Source organism: Astatotilapia calliptera, chromosome 20 (assembly GCF_964374335.1).
Source record: "Astatotilapia calliptera chromosome 20, fAstCal68.1, whole genome shotgun sequence".
In the NCBI taxonomy this organism is placed as follows: Eukaryota; Metazoa; Chordata; class Actinopteri; order Cichliformes; family Cichlidae; genus Astatotilapia; species Astatotilapia calliptera.
In genome coordinates, this window is record NC_137441.1 from 1757501 (window position 1) to 1779522 (window position 22022).

At 43.2% G+C, this 22022-nt stretch overlaps 2 protein-coding genes across 4 annotated transcripts in view; one reads left to right on the forward strand and one right to left on the reverse strand.

The window, feature by feature from the left end:
* The window catches only part of LOC113013506 (protein CD300H-like), a 3937-nt gene extending 1916 nt beyond the window's left edge, over positions 1-2021 (forward strand). For both annotated transcript variants that reach the window (XM_026154490.2, XM_026154491.2), the window contains exons 5-6: positions 52-80; positions 1349-2021. In XM_026154490.2, the coding sequence (XP_026010275.2) occupies positions 52-80; positions 1349-1489 (170 nt within the window). In that variant the 3' untranslated portion in view covers positions 1490-2021. The remainder of the gene's footprint in view (positions 1-51; positions 81-1348) is intronic.
* A 1346-nt stretch (positions 2022-3367) lies between these two features.
* Positions 3368-22022, reverse strand: part of pdzd4 (PDZ domain containing 4) — a 51159-nt gene continuing 32504 nt past the window's right edge. For both annotated transcript variants that reach the window (XM_080295029.1, XM_026154500.2), the window contains exons 5-18: positions 20737-20977; positions 20518-20602; positions 18331-18429; positions 17534-17596; positions 13986-14087; positions 10844-11307; positions 10553-10739; positions 8935-9367; positions 8317-8731; positions 8139-8209; positions 7615-7961; positions 6623-6763; positions 6237-6349; positions 3368-5149 (exon numbers count right to left, since the gene is read on the reverse strand). In XM_080295029.1, the coding sequence (XP_080151155.1) occupies positions 4906-5149; positions 6237-6349; positions 6623-6763; positions 7615-7961; positions 8139-8209; positions 8317-8731; positions 8935-9367; positions 10553-10739; positions 10844-11307; positions 13986-14087; positions 17534-17596; positions 18331-18429; positions 20518-20602; positions 20737-20977 (3005 nt within the window). In that variant the 3' untranslated portion in view covers positions 3368-4905. The remainder of the gene's footprint in view (positions 5150-6236; positions 6350-6622; positions 6764-7614; positions 7962-8138; positions 8210-8316; positions 8732-8934; positions 9368-10552; positions 10740-10843; positions 11308-13985; positions 14088-17533; positions 17597-18330; positions 18430-20517; positions 20603-20736; positions 20978-22022) is intronic.

A 22022-nucleotide genomic window follows, 5' to 3' on the forward strand; every position in this document is an offset into this window, starting at 1 on the left:
TTTCTTTACTATGAGTTCAAATCCAGACTGTTGTTTGTCTCCGTTTCACAGGAGTAACCCTTGATTACAGAAACACAAAGGTACTGTTTATTTTTATTTATTGTTTTTACTGTCATTGTTGACCATGTGCACTATTTTTTTCTTGAACCTAATCAATGTCTAAACCCAGCAGGAAAGTCAGGAAAGCCAGGAAAGCAAATCCCTCCAACCATCAGCTGACAGGCTCAGTGCAGTAACACAGATTGTTTTAGATACTTGGAATAAAATGCATCCAAACCTAAAAGAAATCTGTCTGAACCTCAGAGAGTGTGAGAATTTCATTTATTTGCATCTCCATCTATACAGAAATGTATTCAGATTACCCCAAAGCAGAATCAAAGAGGGGTTTATTAGAAATGACATCCTCAGCTCTAAGCATATGTGAATGTATCTGTTGCATGAAATGCAGAGTAAACGGAACCACAGCAAAGGGTAGTTTCACCATGAAAGCAACATTACAAAGAGAAAAGCCGAGCTGGCAGCTCACCGTGCTGCCCGCGCATCATATCTCAGAGGGATGCCACGCCCGTGTAACTCACACATAGTTGTCACCACTAGATGGCAACACAAGCAGGATTATTTGAAGAGCTGGGCGGAGTTAAAGGAAACTTAAAGTTGTTAGGTGATGGCTCTGTGTCGACAGGGCTAGGACCCCAGATGCAGACTCCAGAGACAAACTTAAACCAAAACAGCTTTAATGCTGAACGCAAACATAACATAACTGGGAAAAACTCAAAATAAACTAACACCGGTGGACTGGCAAAACACACAGCAAAATAAACAGTAGATCACGACATGGACACAGAGAAACACAGGGCTTAAATACACAGAGGGAGCAATCAGGGAATGAATAACAGGAGGGAAACACAGCTGGGGCAAATCAGGCCTAACGAGACAAAGGAAGCACAACCAGACACATTAACATCAGACATGGACTTCCAAAGTAAAACAGGAAACATAACACAGACTCACAGGCAAGCACTAAAACAAAGGGAACAGAGACGTGGGACCAGGGCAGACAGACACTGACTGGACGTGGAAATACAGCAGACAGGGAAGACAGCAACAAAGGAACACAGACAGAAAACCAAAACACTAAAACTCTAACCAAACCCCACCCAGAGGACCTTAACTTAAGAAAAACCCGTAAAGCAAAGCTAGAATATAAAGAAATAACAAAATCAAATAACTAAAAACACAAAACACTGGGTCACCGACCCAGGAACCCTAACAAAAGTCTGTTTAAGTTTCATTTCAGTGGAAACATTCTCACCCAACAAACTTTTAAAACTGTTGTTTCTATTTTCAGATTGAACCTTATGAAAACTCCGTTTTTCACACACGTGAAGACGCCATCTACGAGAGCCTCGATCCAATCAGGAGTGACCAGGACACAACCTACTCGACACTCTTACACACTCACACGATTCACAAGGGGATTCAAGAGTGATTACAATTATCGGTGAAAAACGGATGTTTTCTAAAGTTTTATACCCACGTGTATGATCACACGTCTTATAAAAATAAATAAATAAATAGAAGCTACATGTAGGTCATGGGCGTCAACCTGAGTTTGTGTTTGGGACACATGAGGAAGTGATATTCCTAAATACAACTTGGTCCACAGAAATGATCCAACACCCTCGTAAGCGTCAGCGCACCTGTTGGCACATTATGAAGTAATAGTGAGTTTGTGATTGGCCTCCTGTAACAAACACACTGGTGTGTGTACCGTCTGTGAAATGCGACTCTTACCTCACACTGAAATCGTTCCTTCTCTTACTGTGATTTTTTTACGTTTACTATGTTTATTTTTATTTTACTACTTTGTCCAGATTCTAAGCTTTGTTTCATGTTTTGATATTTTGAGTAGTATTACGTTCATTTTTATTTGATTTTATTATTTTAGTCTTAAGTCACCTTGACAAGGCTTCACATGCTGTCATTCATTACCCTGTATAATAAAAACTGTTGATTTAAAATCAAATTTCATTGACAGAAACAAACTGATTCTGAACTCGTCAGACAAAACAAATCAGCAAGTGACTCATATACAAGCAGGAAGGAGCGCACTGTCCTCAAAGACTAACACGCTCTTGTCTACGACGGTGTAAACGTGTAAGATGAAAAATGATTGAAAAATATCAAATATCAATGCTAAAATGTAAAAAAGCTTTAAAATGAAATTGCATTTAACTGAATATTAAGCTCAATGCTTTTTCTAGAGTATTTAATGTGGTATTAGTGTCTCTTGGGGCGTCACAGAGGGGAACTCTAACACCCACCTCAGCTCAAACATGTGAAAAGTGCTTCCACATCCACCCAGCAGGTGTCACTGTTGACCAATAATTTCCTCCTGACTTGTTCAGCATTTGGTGTGCGTCTATTATACACGCTCTAAAACTACATCCTTTACTTTGTTATGAATTTTACAGCATTTATAATATTTACACCTTCTACAAAATGTGGATTTCAGGTTTTATTGTGATGGATGTGACGTGTGACGTCCACACTGTGAAAGTGTTCGCTTGGTTCGACAGAATATGATTTTCGTCACTCCCTGCACACATTCAGGTCCTGTGATAGAAGCACAAAGCTGACTGTGATCCTTTATTATCATATTTGGAAAACGGACCAGAACAACTGGGTACAGAGACCCAAAGGGTCATTAACAATTTAACAAAAACAACCGCAGAGAATAAAAAGTGGAACAAACTGGAGTTGTTTTGTGTCTCTTTCATCGTGGTGTCTCATAGATGTATGTTTGATTTATATTTAACTGTAACTGAGGCTCCTAACAGTCACACAGAACATGGTGTTAATTAGGAAGCAATAAAGGCAAAGCAGCTAAAGTTAGGCTAGTCTTTTTAGTCACATCTTGATGATGTCACTGACTTCTATCTTCCTGCTTTTGTTTCACAAGAGAGACGATCTGACTGTGGACACGTCAAATACAAAGAGCTGTTCCCTAAATGGGCATTATTACCTCTGATAGGAGCCAAAATATCCAAAATGAGCATCACTCGGCCTGCTGATCAATATTTTTCATAATATATCCACAGACAGTATGAAGTACTGAGCACACTGATGCGGAGCTGCAGACTCTTACTACACAACCACACTGCAGTGACAAAGTGACAAAGGCTTTAATTTCTTGGTGGAAACTAAAAGAAATTCAAACGTGTCAGCAAAACTCTTTTACCTGTTTTTTCCTTAATCTTAGCAGCATTACTTCTTTAAGATTCATTACTAAAGTAAATACATTTCTGTCAGCTGATAAATTAAAACAAACAGATGTCCAAATATATCAAAGAAAGCAGGAAACACGTTTTATTTCTCATTTGCCTTTTTATTTTATTTGAACACTTTCACACCTCTCACTGCTAAAAATGTACTTTACAGCACTTTAAGAATGACATCCAATAATAGTCCAGTACATCATTTTCATGCATTCTCTGTTGAACACCTGCACAGCGTCCAGCACAACGACGGACCTGCAGCTCGCTCCTGCAGAATAAACAACACAATCTATAAAATTTATAAAATTTTAACATCAATATGAGACTCAACATTTAACATGTATCAACCGTCAACATGAATAAACTGTTTACAAAAGTTATAACTTTAAAAGGTTTTCTGAGAAAGCGATTTACAAATGATGATCAGAAGACGGGTGTTGTGTAACGTAACCGTGACAGCACAGACCACACAGCAGCTAGTAGTAGTATTGTAATCATATTTTACTCAGTATCAGTAAATGTTTGAGTAAATATGTATTGTCCTTAAACAGTGATGTCACTTCCTTCCTGGCGCTGCTTCACACGTGAGGAGTTCATGAAGGACCAAAACCTTTCAGATCCATGAATCTTTACAGTTTTTAGTGTTTGTTTTTTATCATTTTGTAATCATTTCATTCATATAGTTTGTTATTAAATGAATTACTTCATTTATTTTTTATGTATAAAGTTTTGGAATTTTCACTCCTATTTCTTTCCAAACTGATTTGTTTTGAATGAACAACAACACGTTTGTATAGATAAGTAGGCATGTCATATATCATACAGGGATAAATGTTGCTTATCCAATTGATGGTGGCAGGAATATTGTTCCTATCGAGGGTCCACGGGGTCAGAAGCAGCGTCCACCCTGAACTGGCTGCCAGTTTATCACAGAGCGCTCTCACACCTGCGACCAGTGTGGAGGACAGACACAGCAAACATGAGGCTGACAGGGGGTCCAACCTAGAATCTGCTTCATGTTCAGTAGCAACATGGACAGAAAGAAATAATGAATGTGAAAGAAAATGTTCATGTTTTCCTTCCTTTATTTGTGATGTTTTCAGTTTCAATCCTCCATAAACGTCTTCTGGCCTGTTTTTCTCTTAAAATTACACTTATAGTCATTTTGTCTTGATGGAAAAGTCTTAGCATGAGCACGACTTTGCTATTCACAGAAAAATGTGTAATTAACAGCGATGTGACTGTGCACCTGGTTGAAGGACCAGGAGATCAAACCTGTGCTTTTTTTCAGACTGTCACAGCCGAGGCCAGAACAGGACGTTTCTGTTTCCTTTCGAGGCTCATGCGTCCTCACGTGTATCTCTAATGAGTTTGAAGTGACGTCAGAAAGTGAAGAGGATTGTTAGCTTCAGGATTCACTCATCTCTGTTCTTTCCTTTTCATGCTCGGAGGATTCCTCCTCTGAGGCCAAATGCTTCTGTTTTAAGTCTCTCCTCTTCTTATCCACCTTTGTTTATAATTCTTTAAGTTTCTCTCTTTCTGGTGTGTTCATGTTTTTAACTCCACAAAGAAAGAGCATTGAGCTTCTAGGTCCACACTGTGTGTTTCCATGGTCTCCTTGTTGAGGTCACACAGTAGTGACAGACAGCAGAGGGTTGTAAATTTTCTTTCCATCCGGTGACCTCGAGCCATGAGCCAGCAGCTCCTGGATGGTGATCCAGTTGTCGAGAATGCGACGATTCCTCCTCTTTGTGATTTTCTTCTGGCTCAGCTGCAGGATGTTGCTGCTGGGTGAGTTATGCTGCACATTAAACTGGAGGCTCTGGGATAAATGGGGCTCTTCAGCGCCCCCTGTTGATGACAAAAGATCCCTGAAAATAAAAAGACTGTGATCAGTGCCTTCACGAACTTCACGTAATGAATTAAATGTGTCATTTTCCTTCTTTTTCTCTATTTTGTTTTTGTGTAAACACTTTTTTAAGCCACTTGTCTACTGCACGATTGAGTCCTGTGGCTCTCACCAGTAGGATGTATTCTGCCCCCTGGTGGACATAAACAGTTGCTTCAAGCTGTTAAAATAAAATGTAAAAAAAACTAAACATGCAGACACAGAGGGTGGCTGTAGCTCAGGTGGCAGAGCAGGTCAGCCACTAATCAGAAGGTCGGTGGTTCGATCCCACTACTACTGTTTGAAGGGAATCCTGAGGAACTCGTCGGAGCCACAGATACGACATTTCAGCGCATAACGAAGTTACGCAATATTTAAAGCTACACATAAAATCAAAAAGCTGCACTGCATTGTAATATCAGTATGTGTGTAATAGTACAATATGAATTATTCAGTATTGAAAACGTGTTCATTACGTGTCCTCCTGTAATCTGCCGTCACTCATCAGTTGAGCACTGTGAGATGGACCAATGAAGTCAGACCTGTGTTTTAAAAACATTGATTTGCAGCACCAGTGTCTCTATAAATATTTTAGTTTGAAGGTATGTGAGGTTTCCGCTCTTCTCTCCTGACCTCTGACCCTTTAAAGGTCTGTGCTGACAGGATTTCACAGGTGATCTCAAGGATCTCGGGTCTGTAATGGTTCACTGACCCACAAAGAATTCACCGTTTTAGTGTCTGTATTTACAGAAAACCACGATGGCCGTTTGACTGATGGATTGTTGGTCCGGATTAACGAGGAGTTTGTCTTTGGGATGTTTTATGGATTTTCACACCAACTGTGCTGATGAATACAGAGGTGGGTAAACATGGCACACCACAACGTTTTAAACATTAGTCAAAAGTAAATGTGTCATTTCAACACCATCATTTCTTCCGACAGACGACAGTTGAAAAGACCTCTGACAGTGATGAACTTCATACTCTGAGGATAAATGTGGCACCTTTTATGTTTGTATCTGTAATAATGACTGAACTTCTGGGGTGTCGTTGTAGATTTCGCCCCGTACCTGTCTCCTCTCATGTAGTCCAGGCGGCTCTGCATCATGAACTCTCTTCTTCTTCTGTACTCTCGAGCTCTCAGCAGCTGCTGCTTCCTCTCCTCTTTGCTCCAGTATCGACCCTGTGCAGAGGACAGAAACCAGTTTAAAGCTGGTTCAATGAGACTTCGTCATGTTTATTGGGCTCAGAAGCAAAATATAAGGGCTAAAGTACTTCTTTTTATGTAAACTAGGATTTAATGACAGTTGAAAATGATGTCACAGCATGTTTGTGGCGATGAATCGAGATTTGCTCGTCAGAAAACAAGTAACAGCACATACTGGACATACTTTTTGTTTGAATCTCAGCTCTTTTAGTCCAGTGACATGTTGTCATTAATGTTTGCAGACTCTACCTGTTTCATTTCACTGGCAGCGTCGTCGTCTGTCGTCATGCCGCTGCGTTCCTCGCGGATCTTCATGGCTCTGGCCTTCAGCAGACGATCTCTGACCGGCCGCTTGGCCACATAACGAGTCCCATCGCTGCGAATCTTTACCTGGACACGAAAAGAACACCTAGCATCTCATGTCAACGGAAGACCAGACATTTAAAGTTTCAGCTCTCTGGAAGGTTTGAAATGTTTCTGTTGTTGCATGCTGCTGTTGGATCTCTTGCTTTTCTTCAGCCTTGAGTCTTTAAGCTGAATGTAGAAAGTTTATTTTCTATTGATTACGTAGCTCCAGTAGCTCAGTTGTCTTTAGCTGAAAATCATGTAAATCACTTGACATCATTTTCAGTGCTTTACAGTAGTGAACCATGTTAAACTGGGCCACAGAGGCTTCTGTATCATTTTGATGAACAACTAATTTCTTTTTTAGATTTTTTTGAATGTCCCGTCCAGCACTGTAGCAATCAAGTAGACCGTTACAGCTTTTGCTATACTGGTCCACTTGACTGACATATTTTATTTGACCTTTGTTATTATTGTTATTATTTATTTTTATTGTTTTCATTTGGACTTATTACAATTAGAACAGAGAAGACAGGGGGAGGAGAGGTTGGGAAGAGAGTTAACAGAAGGAGAGCAAAAGAAAAATAGAGCAGAAGAAGGATGGAGAGAGAACAGACACTGACAACCTGCTTGATCACCTGCTGAGAGGAAAAAAAGAAACCACCAAAAAGAATAAAAACACAGCAGGGAAACAATTAATCTCTTTGCTGGCGATCATAATCAAAAACAACAATCTTGTAGTTGTTATTAAGGCCAGAGGGTTTTCTCAGACATCAAATGATGTCCAGCCTTGTAGGAGAGGAACCTGTGATGAGTCCCTTGATATGCTGGACTGGTCATTTTGCAGCTACTCCACCAGTTTATTCTTTTCCCTTCAGTGTTATTGCACCGTTTACCTTCCACTCCATGCGCTGTGGAGACGCGTTTGGTGATGAGTGAGTCAGTCCAAGAGGTAAGGCCAGTCCTAACCGTGAGGCACCTGCACGGTGGTCCTCCAGGCCACAGGGGGCGCTGTTCACACTCCTGGGGCTTGCCGGCCCACTGCTGCCTGTGGCTACCCCCCTCTCCTCCCCGTCTGCCCTGCCGCTGTCTCTCACTCGGTCCAGGGGGTCCACCAGACCCTCGGAGGGCAGGGTCATGCAGCTCTGATAGCGCTCTAACGGTTTGCTGTGTCTGTGCTGCCTCCGGGTGAAATAGGGGCTCGACTCTGCACTTCCACCTTCAGGCCTGTAGGGGGCTCCACCTGCAGTCATAGAAGTGATGGAAATGATCATCAAAAACCAGAAAGAAGTTTTGCACGTTACCCACAAACATCAGTTTAAAGGAAAGTGTTCTTTAGCTCATATGCTTGTTTCTTCATTATAAACCTGTGGAAAGGCTCTTAAAATGACCCCGATATGCTTACAGAGAAAGATTATACCTGCTCTGGAGCTCCGCCCTCCATCAGCCATACCCCTCCTAGAAGCTGACCCCGTTTCTCTGGTCAGAGATCTGATGAAGGCAAAATACATCAAAATATCCACTATTATTAAAACATATCACAAAGGTCAATATGCATATGGAAATAGAAAGAACGCTCATTGCAGCAAAACCAACACCTGAACTTTGAAGGCGTAGAGGGGGTGGAGCTTGAGCCATTTGCAAAGTTTCCATTGGAGGTTTCGTACTTCCTGTAGGTGCTCGGGGAGAAGGAGCAGCTGAGGTTTGAGTGACGCCGCTCTCTGTCTCGGTCCCTCCTGTGACATCGAGGCGTGAGGGGGGAGTTTAGAGGGGGGAGGCGACTGAGGGGGAGGAGCGGAGGTGGAGAGGTCATGCGTCTGCCTCCTTCATCTTCATCCTCCTGAAGAGGCGGGATCTGCTCGGTGCTGACCAATGGCGTGCTCCGGCAGCTTTCCCCTCCGGTGTTGTAGGCACTGGTGCTGTCTTTGTCATCCGATCGCTCGCGCTCCGGGAGTTCGTTGATGGCTGACAACTCGTGGTGATGAGGATCGTCATTATCCTCGTTATGCAAATCTATAAGTTCAGAAATAGAAATGAATGAACTGTTAAAAATCAAAACTGCTTTGCTTTGTCTAATGACACCAAAGTAAACTGGATACATAAATGATGGCTTCATGACCACAGTTTTTTTCCTAGTATAATTCTGTGTCATAATTCACATGTTTCCTAAAGACGTCCGGATGTTATTTGTTTCCTACCCTGGTGCTGGTTGTTACCTCCTTCAGAGGGTCCTGGTCGGCCCGCTCCACCTGCCACCGTCTCCTCCTCCATCATCCAGGCTTTCAGACATCTCTCCCTGAGCTGCTGCATCTTTTGTGCTCGGAGAATGTTGCGACACTTAAACTCCAGGTGGCGCAGCTCCTCCTCGATCAACGCCAACTCATGCTCACTTGGCATCTCTTTGCTGTTCACGTCCACTACCGATTCAGAAGCTGTGCCTTCAGCTTCCTCTGCTGCCTCGTCCCCCTCCTCTCGGCCTTTAACTTCTGCTTCAGTGGTTTCCTTTTCCAGCTCTCTCCGGCGTCTTTCCAAATGTCTCTCATACTGATATTTGATCTCTAACAGCTCTTGGTAACGCTGGCACTCTTCCTCCGTCAGGCCCGGCATCATCATGGTCATTGTCAGAGGCTGGTGATGGTGGTGGTAATGCTGCAGGTTGGACATGAGGTGTAACATCAGATAGAGCTCATTAACTATGATGGTGCGTAACCACAAATACATGTATTGACAATCAGCTTTTTTATTCATGATAAATATGAAGAATGATTTCATATTTTCTGAGGATACCCAAAATACAAAGTCTGGGTTTGGGTCCTTTCAGTGCAAAATAATCTACCAGAAACATTTATTAGTATGTTTTTAAATACTAAATCAATGGTGTATCCAATGACAGATCTCAGGAAATGTTGCTGAGATGTGTTACATGTAGTTTGTCAGCTGCTTCACAACTTAAATGTCAGAGAAATGCTTCAGATGTTTCTGACATGACAGATAGAATTCCCTTCATAGCTGCATTATGGTTGGTAACAGAGTACCATTATATCTGACAAGCACTGGTAGGTGTTTGCTTTTGCATTCCCATTTCAGTGGAAGTGTTGGTCCCATGGCTTGTTGCTATGAAACAACTCAAGAGTACCACTTCAGATAACAGCTTTGAGGGTTTCCTGGTGCAGCGTCACAGCTGAGCATGCAGTACATCCCACAGAGAGTCTGCCTGCATTATTAGGGACATCTTAAAGAAACATTTTATTATTCTGCAGTTTTTATAAATCTGTTTTCTTCCGCTTATACAACTCGGGGCCCAGCTACCATAGAGTGAGAGCACATCCTGGACAGGTTACCAGTCTGTCACAGAGTAGTCAGCCATTCACACTCACATGTTACACACATTCTTGACGCATACAGTCAGTTTAAAATGAAACTAGTTAACCTAAACCCCAAAATGACTTTGCACTGTTGGAAACAACACACAGACTGGATTTGAACCCAGGACGTCCTTGCTGTAAGGCAAAAGTAACTGCTGTACCTCCATGCTGCTCATTTCATAATGCACCATAGAAATCCCAAAGCCAACAGTGCAGGAGTCCATCAGAGTACTCTGATCCATGTCAGTGGTACTCAGTTTCAAGCCCATTGTTTCCTGCAGAAGTATTTTACAAACACCTGACAAATGATCGTGGTCTCCAGGGTAAGACAAACCGTCTGTGGCTGCACAGTTGTGCTGATGTATGTGACTGTTTTCAGACAAAGTGGATAGTACCAGGGTTAGAGCTTTTTATTTATTGACAATAAGTCAACAACATGATCACCTAATAGGATTTGAACTTAGTATACCTTATGGTGGTGATGGTGGTGAGGACTGTATGCTGCTGCTGCTGTTCCTCCTCCAGCTCCCCAGTCCAGACCTGGGAGAGAGTCAGAGCTGAGCTGGAGATCGCGCAGGTGGAGGAAAGGAGGGGTGACGTCTCCTCGACCATGCCCAGGGCTGGGACCGAGGCCAGGACTTGGTCTAGGACTTGGCCTGGGTACAGAAATATGAGCAGAAAAACACTTAAAGTCAAATTGTAGCTTGTGAGTTTGTCATTTTTTTCTTAATAATTTGAATAAACTTTCTTTCTCTGGTACCTGGGGCTGGGTCCAGGTCTGAACTTCCTGGTGCTGCCTGGTGTGTTGGTGGTGTTGGTGTTACAGGCACTGGTCTGATCACCCAGCAGGTCATGTTCAGATGTATCCTCATAGCGGGTGCTGTCATCTGTCCGACCCACCCCGCTGTCCAGCTCCTGGCTGTTGGACAGCAGAGGTGCCAAGTTCAGCAGAGGAGGGAGGGGGACCGGTGGCTCTTTGTCGTCCTTCTCTCCTCGCTCGCCGTCCTCTCCTTCTTCATCCTCTTCATCTTCCACCTCACCGTCTCTGCCTCCCCCTGCTCCTCCTAAAGGAAAGGATGACCTGCCTTCTCCTCCTTGGTGGAGGCGGTAGTAGCCAGTATTATGAGAGGAGTTGAGAGAGCATGAAATGTGTGGGTTTGAAGGAAAGTCTGCTCCCTCTAGAGTCAGTTCCATGTCCTCCTCTGGATCGATGGGGTTTTCATTCTGGAAGCAAAGAGACACAAGCCAGTCCAGGTGAAAATGAACTAAAGAGGTCAAGAGCCATGCTGCAGCGAGACAAATCCTTTTGTAACAGTTTCTCAGGTTAGGCAACGATTTTCAGCACAGAGTGTTAGCTCAGTGTGCAGACTGTAGCTGAGGGTTAACAGGAGCTGCACAGCGTCACACATCACTGAGTACAGAGAGCTAAAAGTTACATTTCCCCACTAGTGTCAGTACAACAGAGTAGAAACGTGCTGCCAGCTCCATTCTTGGGTTATAATGGGAGTATTCTGTGGGAGCTGCTGTAACAGGTTTGTTGTTGACAAGAAAAATGAATTCATGTGACTTTAATGTGCTTTATTGACGCTGCAGATTTCTTATTAGAGAGCTCATGCATCAGTGTTTCCTTATGAAATTGATTTTTTGACTTTGACTAATGTCAACATTGTACTGTCGTCTGTTAAAATCTGCACACAGTACTGATTTGTTGAGTGTGTGTGCGTGTGTGTGTGTGTGTGTGTGTGTGTGTGTGTGTGTGCGTGTGTGTGTGTGTGTGTGTGTGTGTGTGTTTAAACCCTCACGCTTTCAGAGGCTTGGTTGTTTTGTCACTGTCTACATAAATTCTCATTGTTAGCTAAAAACTATTAAATGAACACTGAAGTGTGTTGTGGCCCAGCGACTTACTCAAAACCCACATATGGATAAAAACATGGTGGAAAATAGTCTCTGCTGAAAAGTACAGAAACCAGCTGGTTAGGAAGGCCACCTGAAGATGGTAAATATTTATAATGAGAGATATTTCAGAGCTCCTAAAGTCTAAAAATGTATTTTATGTGATTGGACTGAAGAGGGTCTAATCCACTATGAGCCTTTATTTACAAGAGCTTGGACTTTTTGTGAGCATCTTGACAGAAGGAATATTTCACCTTCATTTTCCTCTGTTGATCCATTTCTTCCCTTTTCAGCTCTGAAACCCACTTTTTTCCCCTCCTGTGGCATTTTACGAGTTTTTATAGGGATTTTCTTTGTTTTTATCATTTATTTTTATCTTTTTATTGATTTATTTTTTATTCATTTTAAGAGGTGTGTTCATCTACTATTCTTTGTTTTATACAGTCATTATAAAAAGCTTTCATATTTGCACTGATGCCTGCGGCATGTGACAGAGGCAAGAGGTAAATAGCTCCTCATCTGCAGGAATGTGATGGTCAGTAACTGTAGTGCAGACGGCAGCATCCAGATGTTTTATTCTGATTAGACAGATGGGTGTCAGAACTAAAGCAGCCATAGTTTGTCCATTGAATAAAAGAAAGTATTGCTTAGAATTTTCCAGAAAGATGAATCTTGTGTTTTGATCGTCTCTTTTCTTTGTCATATAAACTGGAGTCGGCTGTTATCAGTGGCTTTCTTAAACCTCACTCTGAACTTCCAACACTTTGAGCTTTTAGGTTTGTTGGACATGTGATCGTTTGTGCTGACAGTGTGTTGCTGTTTATTCCACAGTAGGAAGTGCGAAACAGGATGTTTGTGGATTCGAATGCTTTTATTGTTACGTAAGCTTTTTACATGATTTTACACACGAGTTACATGATGGTGGAATGAACTGCTGCATGCATGATATATGCAAAACATAAACGAAGACATGCAGATGTCATAAATGTGTGTGTTGGTAACTGAGTGATGGCTCACTCGTCTGGTTGATGTGAGTACACACACACTCTGTGAACATCATCCATAAGTATGTATGTGCAGGTGTGTTTGAGCTGACATGTGTGAATATGGTTGGCTGCCGTCCTTCCTCTGTCAGCAGATATGGACACACTGTGGGACCTGCTGTCATCCCAGAGACATTTATCATGGCTGTGTGTGTGTGTGTGTGTGTGTGTGTGTGTGTGTGTGTGTGTGTGTGTGTGTGTGTGTGTGTGTCCCAATGGCTGATACATTTACAGCTCAGTGATGATCAAAAGGAAACTAAAGGTTTTGCCTAATTCATGTGACCCTGAAACATTATATGGTGTATTTCATCATGATTGTAGCGAGACAGGAAAGGTCACCAGAGCTCCAGACTTAATATTTGAACAAAAAGATCAATTTACTGTCAACCCAGCTGTTGGGTTTCCATCTGCATTGGTCACAGACTGGTGGATAGAAGCAGCAAACACATATTGTTCCTGTTGGAGGAAACCAGGACTGTAAGCACGCTGTGAACTAGAATATGATTTTTATGAAGGTTTCCTCTCATGTCGGCCACCCACAGCAGCACAAGTGACAGAAAGTAGGTTAGTAAACTGGGCTGCAGGCGAGCTGAGTGATGAAACAGGAGCGACAGTGTTCAACCTGAAGTTACAGAGCTCCTGTTCTGTTCCCGAAAAGGAAGGAAAGCACTGTCATTTATTTATTTACACACTGGTTGAATTAGGATTATTTTATTAACTATTGAGCAAATTCAGGTGGTTGAAGAGTCTGACTAGGATGCATTATGGACACAACACCAGGACAGACCGAGGAGGGACTGGATAGATGATGAATCAAAGTTTGTAGGATTCATCCTCTGGGGACAATTTAGTGCCCTTCAGTGTTTTTAAACACAGTTAGGACCTTCATCAGTGTTAAAGAGGACTAGTATTCATCAGTAGAAGTATGTGCACTTCTTTAGGAGGCTGGTTGAATGGTGTTGCTACCTCTATGTCGGGCCTGGCCAGCAGCAGGGAGAAGTTGATGCTGTCCTCTCGGGTCAAAATGGCCACGGCTTCCTCCCTGTTCTGAATATCCACGCCGTTAATCTGGAAGAGAAGAGAGGAGTTATTTTAGAATCATTAGAAGGAATAAAAAAGGTAGCTGTCTTTTTTTTAAACTAGTCTTTTGTTAAATGTTTTCTTATTTTAAAATACCCACACTGGTGGATTTCCCACACTTGTAGGGAGACAGCACATCTGTTTTAAAGGGCCTTCCTCCCTGTGGGGATGGATGTCATGGGAACTGGTGCTTGCATCATCTGTCCACAGCAGGATTACCATGGTGATGGTGCTGCTGTTCTATTCTTATCACATCGCAGCTTTACCTTTAGCCCAACACTGTTTTCACAGGGTCGTGAGTCGGCGGGTTGAGAGTAGAAATGTCAGGAAGATAAATTTTATTCATATTTGGCTTTGACAGGCAAACTCTGAGAACAGTCAGATGTTAAAAGGCTTAATTAAACTTCCACTTAAGTCACCTCAGACAGTAAAGTGGTTGAGAGTACTACTACTCAGTCTTTGTCACATGTAATGAATTTTGAATTTTGTATCTCTTTACATTTTTTGGTGTAAAAATCCGAAATTTCACCCGTCCATCTGCAGCACTCATGTTCTCATGCTGTTACTTGTTCTCTTAGGTTTAGAAATAATAGGAGGGAGGTATGGGGTCTTCACACACCCCCGTTCTCTGCTAGCCATCGGGGCGGGGGGGCTGGGAGGAGATGTTAGCTGTCCGATTGGCCTCCCTGCTGCTGCGGAGCCTGGGACGGTCTGCTTGCCTCCACCCCGGGGTGAAGGGTAACATCTCTTGGGTCTGGGTTCTGTTTCCCCCTCTGGGAGCGAGGGTACCTGGACCCGGGGTATAGAGTATGTTTGGGGAGTGTGATTGTGTGTACATGTCCATTTATGTCAATCCTTACGTTGGGTGAGTGCTGAGTGTTTGTATATGTGTGCATGAGGGTGGGAATGCATGTTTGTGTCTGTGTCTATATGTCAGGTCGGGTCTTAGACTCCACCTCTCTGGGAACTCCCAGGCCCTCCAAGGCCTGTCTCCCCTCACCACACTCCCTGTGACTGATGCCCTTAGGGGTCGGTGCGTTGGTGGTTCTTGGTGTCCGGGGCAGGGCGCTCAGGTATGTACCAGCTCACTCCCGGTGGCTACCTGGAGGGGCCTGGCGCCTGTTGCTCGGTCAGGCCTCCTCCGGGGTGCGGGGGGCCCTCCCGCAGAGTGAACTGGGCCTGCGGCTCGGTTCACTCTGGCACAGCTGGCTGCTGGCAGAGCCGGCGGGCACGCCGGTGCAGCCCCCTCTAGCTTCTGCTCGGTGGCTCCTGGGTGACGCCTCGTCTGGGGATCCTCAGCCCTTCCCATGAGGGTGGCACGGATGCCCCTCCGGTGGTCCTCCTTGGGCTCTCACACTCTGGGGCCTCTGGATGTCTGGGGCCTGGATCTCCTCCATAATTGCTTCATGCCCTGGGGGATGGGGCTATGGCGCCCTACATCCTCTAGCAGACCATTACATGTGGAAACCATTTGAATACAAGCGCTGATCCACACAGGTATGCACACGGGTGTTCACTGCTCGTAGACTTAAATTACACCTTTCTTGGCTGCTACTTCAAAGCACATTGTGCGCTGATGGGCACGACAGTAGAAAACGTTAAAGGCAGGCTGTAAGCTCCCATCCAATCAGAAGGTACGGGGAATTCACTGTGCAGTATCACATATGAGGCTGTGGAGTTTGGGGGTTTCCCATGAAGAGGAAATCTAAATCAGCATTAAGGATTCAACAATGATAAGCAGACAGTAGCTTCAGTGTGAGGTTTTCATTAGTTAGCACTCCGTAAAGCATGAAGAACCACACACACGTGAAACGGATCAGCCACAGACTCCATGTGCTTAAAGCTCCTGCAGACGGCCCAACCTCACGGTAGCCTAACAGTGGTTGGTAAAGTAGTGACGGCAGCCTGGGCATCAATACGCCATCAAGCAGGTCGTTTTAAGCTCCGAGTTTGTAGGTGACGTGTTTGTGTTTTTTCTATTTATACCATTTTCATTTGACAGCTTTTCAGATTGCAGTGTCCTTCTCATTTCCTTTGTTGGTCTGCTCTTATCCTGTAGTTCCTGTTTGTCCTGTTTTTTGATTCCCCTACTGCGAGTCCCGTTTTCACTTAAAGCACGAAGCTGTCCTCGCTCGTCTTCTCTGGGATCCTTCTTCCTGTTTTCACATTTCAAAACTTGACATCAGGCTTTCACACCTTCTTCTTTCTCCTTCCTGCATCATGTTGGCAGCAGGAGCTGACTGTTTGTTATTTAAGTCTATATTCACTCTGTAACAGATTACAAACAACGTCTAACTCAAATTTGGTTCCTTTTTAGTCTGGACTCGAGGTTAATTACCTTTATTTTACTGCGTCTCACCATCACTGTGTTTTAGAGCAGCTGTTTCATATGCACAGCGTTTCATGCACAAGAACTATAGAATGAGATACATTAAGATTGACTGCCAGCTGTGTTATGCCAGTCTCCATTCTCTGACAAACAGAGAGGAACTGTTGGGGTGCCTGAGTCGTCGACCCAGAGTTCTGAGTGTTCATTATTAAATGACAAAGAAAGTCGCCTTGATGCGACTTTTGTTGTGATTTGGCGCTATGTAAATAAAATAGAATTGAATTATTATTGGACTTTGATTTTTGCTTTGTTTATCACTTCCAGTCGTTTGGTTTCTTTGTCACAGTTGTGTTTTCGGGTTCTGTTCTGTTGCTGTATCTCTGTGTCGGTCTACGTCTCTGTTCCCTTTGTTGCAGTGCCTGCCTGTGAGTCTGTGTTATGTTTCCTGTTTTACTTTGAAAGTCTGTGTCTCATGTTAATGCATCTGGTCGTGCTTCCTTTGTCTCGTTAGGCCTGAGTTGCCCCAGCTGTTGTCCCTCCTGTTACCCTTTCCCTGATTGCTCCCTCTGTGTGTTTAAGCCCTGTGTTTCTCTGTGTCGCCATCTATCCTTATCTTGCTGTGTGTTCTGTTTGTGTAAGTTTACCTTGGAGTCTTAGTTTTGGTACCTTTTTGGAGTTCAGCATTAAAGCTGTATTTAAGTTCACCTTTTGTCTCCGAGTGTCTGCACACAGCCTTCAGGAGCAGCGGTGGAAGCGCAGGGTGACATGTTGTCTCCCCCACCATTTCTCTCTGGCAGTCTATTTTTAGGGAAGCAGTAACTGGGCTGCTGACAGCTCGCTCTGATTGGACAGAAGTGTCCCAGGGGTCGCAGGTATAAATTTACATAGTTCGATCTGAGTCTGTTTTAACCCTCACAGTCATTAAATCTGGGAGAGGACACGTTTGTGCTTTATTTCTGGAGGACGTGTTTTTGACTTACCTGAAGGACGAAACTCAAAATTTCAAATCAGTTAAAAACAACACCTGTGTTTATTAATAACTGTGCTCTGTAGAAAGTGTGGAAGTATTTCTTAATCACCTCCCTTTTGTTTTGAGTCTGTGTACCTGCAGTATTCGATCGCCCTCTCTGATGCGTCCGTTCTTGGCTGCGATGCTGTTTGGATTAACCTCGCATGAAAGAGAGAAGTGATACATTACCTCATAAGTTAGGAAAGAGATGCATTAATAATAAATTAATAAATACATGAGTAAGTCACTATAGGCTGGCCTAATTAATAGAAATTAGGAGAGGCTGGTTCTAAGAAGTAATGAATGAAGTCATTAAATGGATGCATTAAATGAGCGGTAACACTGTAGAACACCGTGAATAAGGCGCAGGTACCCTGTACTTGCAGGCAGCAAGTCAGGTTTTAGCAGGAAACAATAAAATAATTACGCTGTTAGACCACATGTACCCTGTGATTATGCACAGTTTTGTTTTTAGTTTTACAGGAAACAATAAAATAATAACAAAAAATAAAATTTTAAGTACTGGGTCATTTCATGGTAAATTTCCAGAAAATCAAGCAATATTTCCCCATTTTACATCTCATGTACCCTGTAAAATCATAAGTACAGGATACTAGAACCTTAGTCACTGCATAACACAAAGCACACCATAGAAACTACAGGATACTTACAGTGTACTTGTTTTATTGTTTTCTGCAAAAGCCTGACTTGCTGCCCTCAAACTGCACATAAGTACAGGGTACTTGCGCCTTATTCAAGGGTCGTGTTATAAAGTGTTACCAAATGATGTACAGAAAAACTACTAGAGAGTGAGTTTAGAGAGTGAATTAGTAAATGCACTAATGACTTTCAAATAAAGGGCTAAAAGAAGATAGGTTCCTGTCTCCTGTTACCTCCCCAACATAAATGCCAAGATCCTCCTCATCATCCGTCCTGTAGCAGACCGTCAGACCCAGCTTCTCCTGCTGGCTGGACTTGTACAGCTCCACCTCCTGCAGGAAACACAGGTAACACTGTTAGATGCTTCCTGGTGAGCCTCGCAGCTCTTCACGTAGCTTTGTTTGTTTGTTGATTCTGCAAGTGTGAAGCAGTTATTATCATGAATATTATCTGAGTGGCTCCCGTCTCCTTTACAGCTCAGTGTAAAGCTGAAACGGTCCAACATGACTTGCTTGTGAAAAATCTCACTGTTCTTTGTATCTGAACATTTGAAAAACCGTTGAGGCTCTCAGTCCATCCACTCTAACAGAGACCCAAATGCTTTTCTAAAGTTACTGACCCATAACCTGAAACTTCACACAGACCTGATCAGATAAAGTTTGTGTTGTCTGTTCTTTCACTGTATTTCATACGCTGACACACAGAACTTGCTAATAATTGATACGTGACAAATATGTTGAAGGGTGAGAGCATCCATGTTTGTGAGGGGAACAAGAGGGCAAATAAAAAGGTTAGGAGAGATAATGAGGTCAGAGAAATGGGATAAAAACGATTAAAATGTCTGATCGAACTGACTTTGAACAGAAACCTTATTGAAGGATAAAACTGAGCAGACAGAGCAAGTGAGCGCTCTTCAAAGACCACCGCAAACCATCAATAATAGGATGAGGCTTGTAAAGACCAGTTAAGACCATCACATATCCAGCAATCACCTCACTGGTTTTAGCTGGAGGGCATCAACAGAGGAAATGGACAGAGAGGAGAAGGTGATTTAGGAAGGAAATGAAGGATGAAATTCAAGGAAGGCAATTAAATCTGGAGATAAGGATGTAAGTAAGGGGGCACGCTATCTAATGATTGTAATTTGAAGAACTGAATGACAGAGGAAGTCTCTGATATACCAGCTGGAAAAGACGTTTCCACTTTGCTGACCTCTCTAATGACCAAACTGTCATTTGTCTGAGGAAACAGTCAAACCAGTGAAGCAGAAACAAAGAAAAGCGTCCATTCAGCCTAAAACAGCGGCTCATTAGATATTTATACACCAAAAATATGACGGATCTGACCTTTACTCACAAAATAAGTCATTTTGTTTCAGTCCCGCTCTCAATGGCCTGATTGTTGCTGCACAGGTATAAATGTCTGAATTCTTATATTTTTTACTTCAAGTGATTTTTTTCGTCTCTGACATCTTCCTCGTCTTTTTTCATGCTCCCTTTAAAAGAATGATCATTTCACTGGTTCCACCATGAGAAAAGGACAATGCAAAAATACTAAATCTGATACTGATAAATATTATACACAAGTTAATTTCATAAATTAAAAACAGACTAGTATCAGAGTACTAATGAACTACACCGCAGTCATGTGAGGCTGAGGTCAGCAGGGAGGAGGCTCAAAGGCACACTGGACAGGGATGGGAGCAGCTCGGTGTCCCACCAGAACAGCTGGAGGCGACTGCTGAAACCCGTCCTGGATGAGCAACAGAAAATGTGGATCGATGGAAATGTCGCCCACAAAGGTGCATGCAGAGTGAGCGCAGTAGACAGTTTAGTTTGGACTCAAATAGAGAGTGTGCTACTTTAAGTCTTAATATGCATCAGTTGTGCAAAATTATCTCCAGACCAACGAACAAAGATTTGTCTCAGAGACGTAAACTACCGTCTCCTACGCTGCAGTCAAATTCATCCACTGTGTGTCTCATATGGATCAAATTAAAATGTGAACACAGCCAGGCCAACCAATGTGTTTCAGTCTTATTCTGGATATCCTTCACATGCAGTGAAACAGTGAATGGTATCTTCTGTCTTGCTTTCACAGGGGAGACACGTGATTGAAAATGCATGAAAATTGAGTCTTTGCTCTGAGCTGACATGATGAACCACAGCTGGGAGCCCTGCTTTATATTCCAGACGTATTCATCAGTATAAGTGACTTGCATGTGGCTTTGTGCATGTATTTTTCATGGAGTCAGAAATTTGCCTCTGGGTATGTGGAGGTTCCTCTCAGGATGGGGCCCAGTGCTTGAAAAAGGTTGACAACCATTGTGTTAGTGAATGGGAAAAACTGCCGAAGGAATTTTTGGAGCATTTTCATTTTGTGTCATTTGGTTGTTGGAAATGCAGCTGACGCTTTCTCACCTCATATTCCAGGTCATCCTGCCTGTCCACCTCGTGGTTGGATACATCAAAGTAGTCATTGGGGTCGTTGTATTCAAACACACAGCTGGAGACAGAGAGGTGGGGGACAGAGGAACCGATCACCATTGTGTCCAGTGTTTGAGACATTTGTGGAATGTGTGGAAAGTTTTAAATCAATGTTGTTTTAGTGTGAAGAAATGACCACGAGTCAGAACGTACAACTCATTGATCTCGTACGGCACTGCCAGGTGAGGGAGGGGAGGTGATGGAGGAGGTGGTGGGGGAGAGGAGGAGCCTCCCTCACCATGGTGGTGGTGGTGACCTCTGCTTCTCCCCAGGGTCAGAGTGTTCTGGAAACTGATGTCAGTCTGCGTTGCATTGTCAACACAGTCAGGGATCGCCACCATGGCAACAGAAGAGACGGAGGAGCTGACCGTCCCGTTTCCGCACACCAACGTACCTGAGGAGGAGACGCAGGAGATTCAGGAGCACAGATGACGGAGCGGAGCCGAGTTTAAACTGAAACTTTTGGGACAAACTGAAATTTACACGTTATAATATTTTGTGATGATTTGAAGATGTCCCACATGGAACCACGTCCAAACAAACTGTATCCAAACAAGTAGTTATAATTTGGGGTGCTTATTGCTAACCCAGGCTTATCATGTACAGCAGAAAGATGTGAAAAGTGTAACTGACGTAGACGTGTTAGAAACTGCCCTTCCTCATTAGACTCTAATATGAGAATGATTGACTTTATAGCAGAAATAAATGTTAACTGGGCTACACACTCCTATCCTTTTGGTCACTTCTAGCTCCAACCTTTCATTTTGTCTTTGTCTTACTCTTCCAACTGTGAACCTGAGAATGTTTTCTAAGGAGCTTGGAAAGAAAAGCATCCGGACTTCTTTAAGTTGCTTGAAAACGTTTCACCTCTCATCCGAGAAGCTTCTTCAGTTCTAGGGTCAAACGGTGGAGAGTCCCAGGTTGGTGGTGCATGATCAGGTCAGCGAAATCAAAGGAGTAGCTTTGAGCTACAACCTTCAGAGGTGGCGTCTAACATGATGAAGAGTTCAGACGTCCTGCTATCACACAAAGTAGCAGTCCATCTGAAGCCAAACGCTGCCTTCACATTTCAGGCTTTGCTTTTTCTCAGATTTACTCAGCTGACCTTCAGAAGCTCTACAGAGAAGAGAACACCATGAACCCAGACTCCCAGCATTTACAGACTATTTGCACCTGTGATCTGTTGCTCACCAACATTTTCGTCCACATCAGACCTGGACTGTCTTTTCTATCTGCTGGAGATTTGCTCACAAACACAAATCACCTCTCCGCCCTCAATAACAGCTGCATTACATTTATAAGTCTTTTATCCTGTCTTCCTTCTCTCACCCCTCCCGGTCACAAGGTTTTGAATCAAACCATGATACTGGCCTTCACTAAGTCCTGCTGTGGTGGCTGATTTAGAGCCTAATCGGGCTAACTGACTCATATGAAAGGAC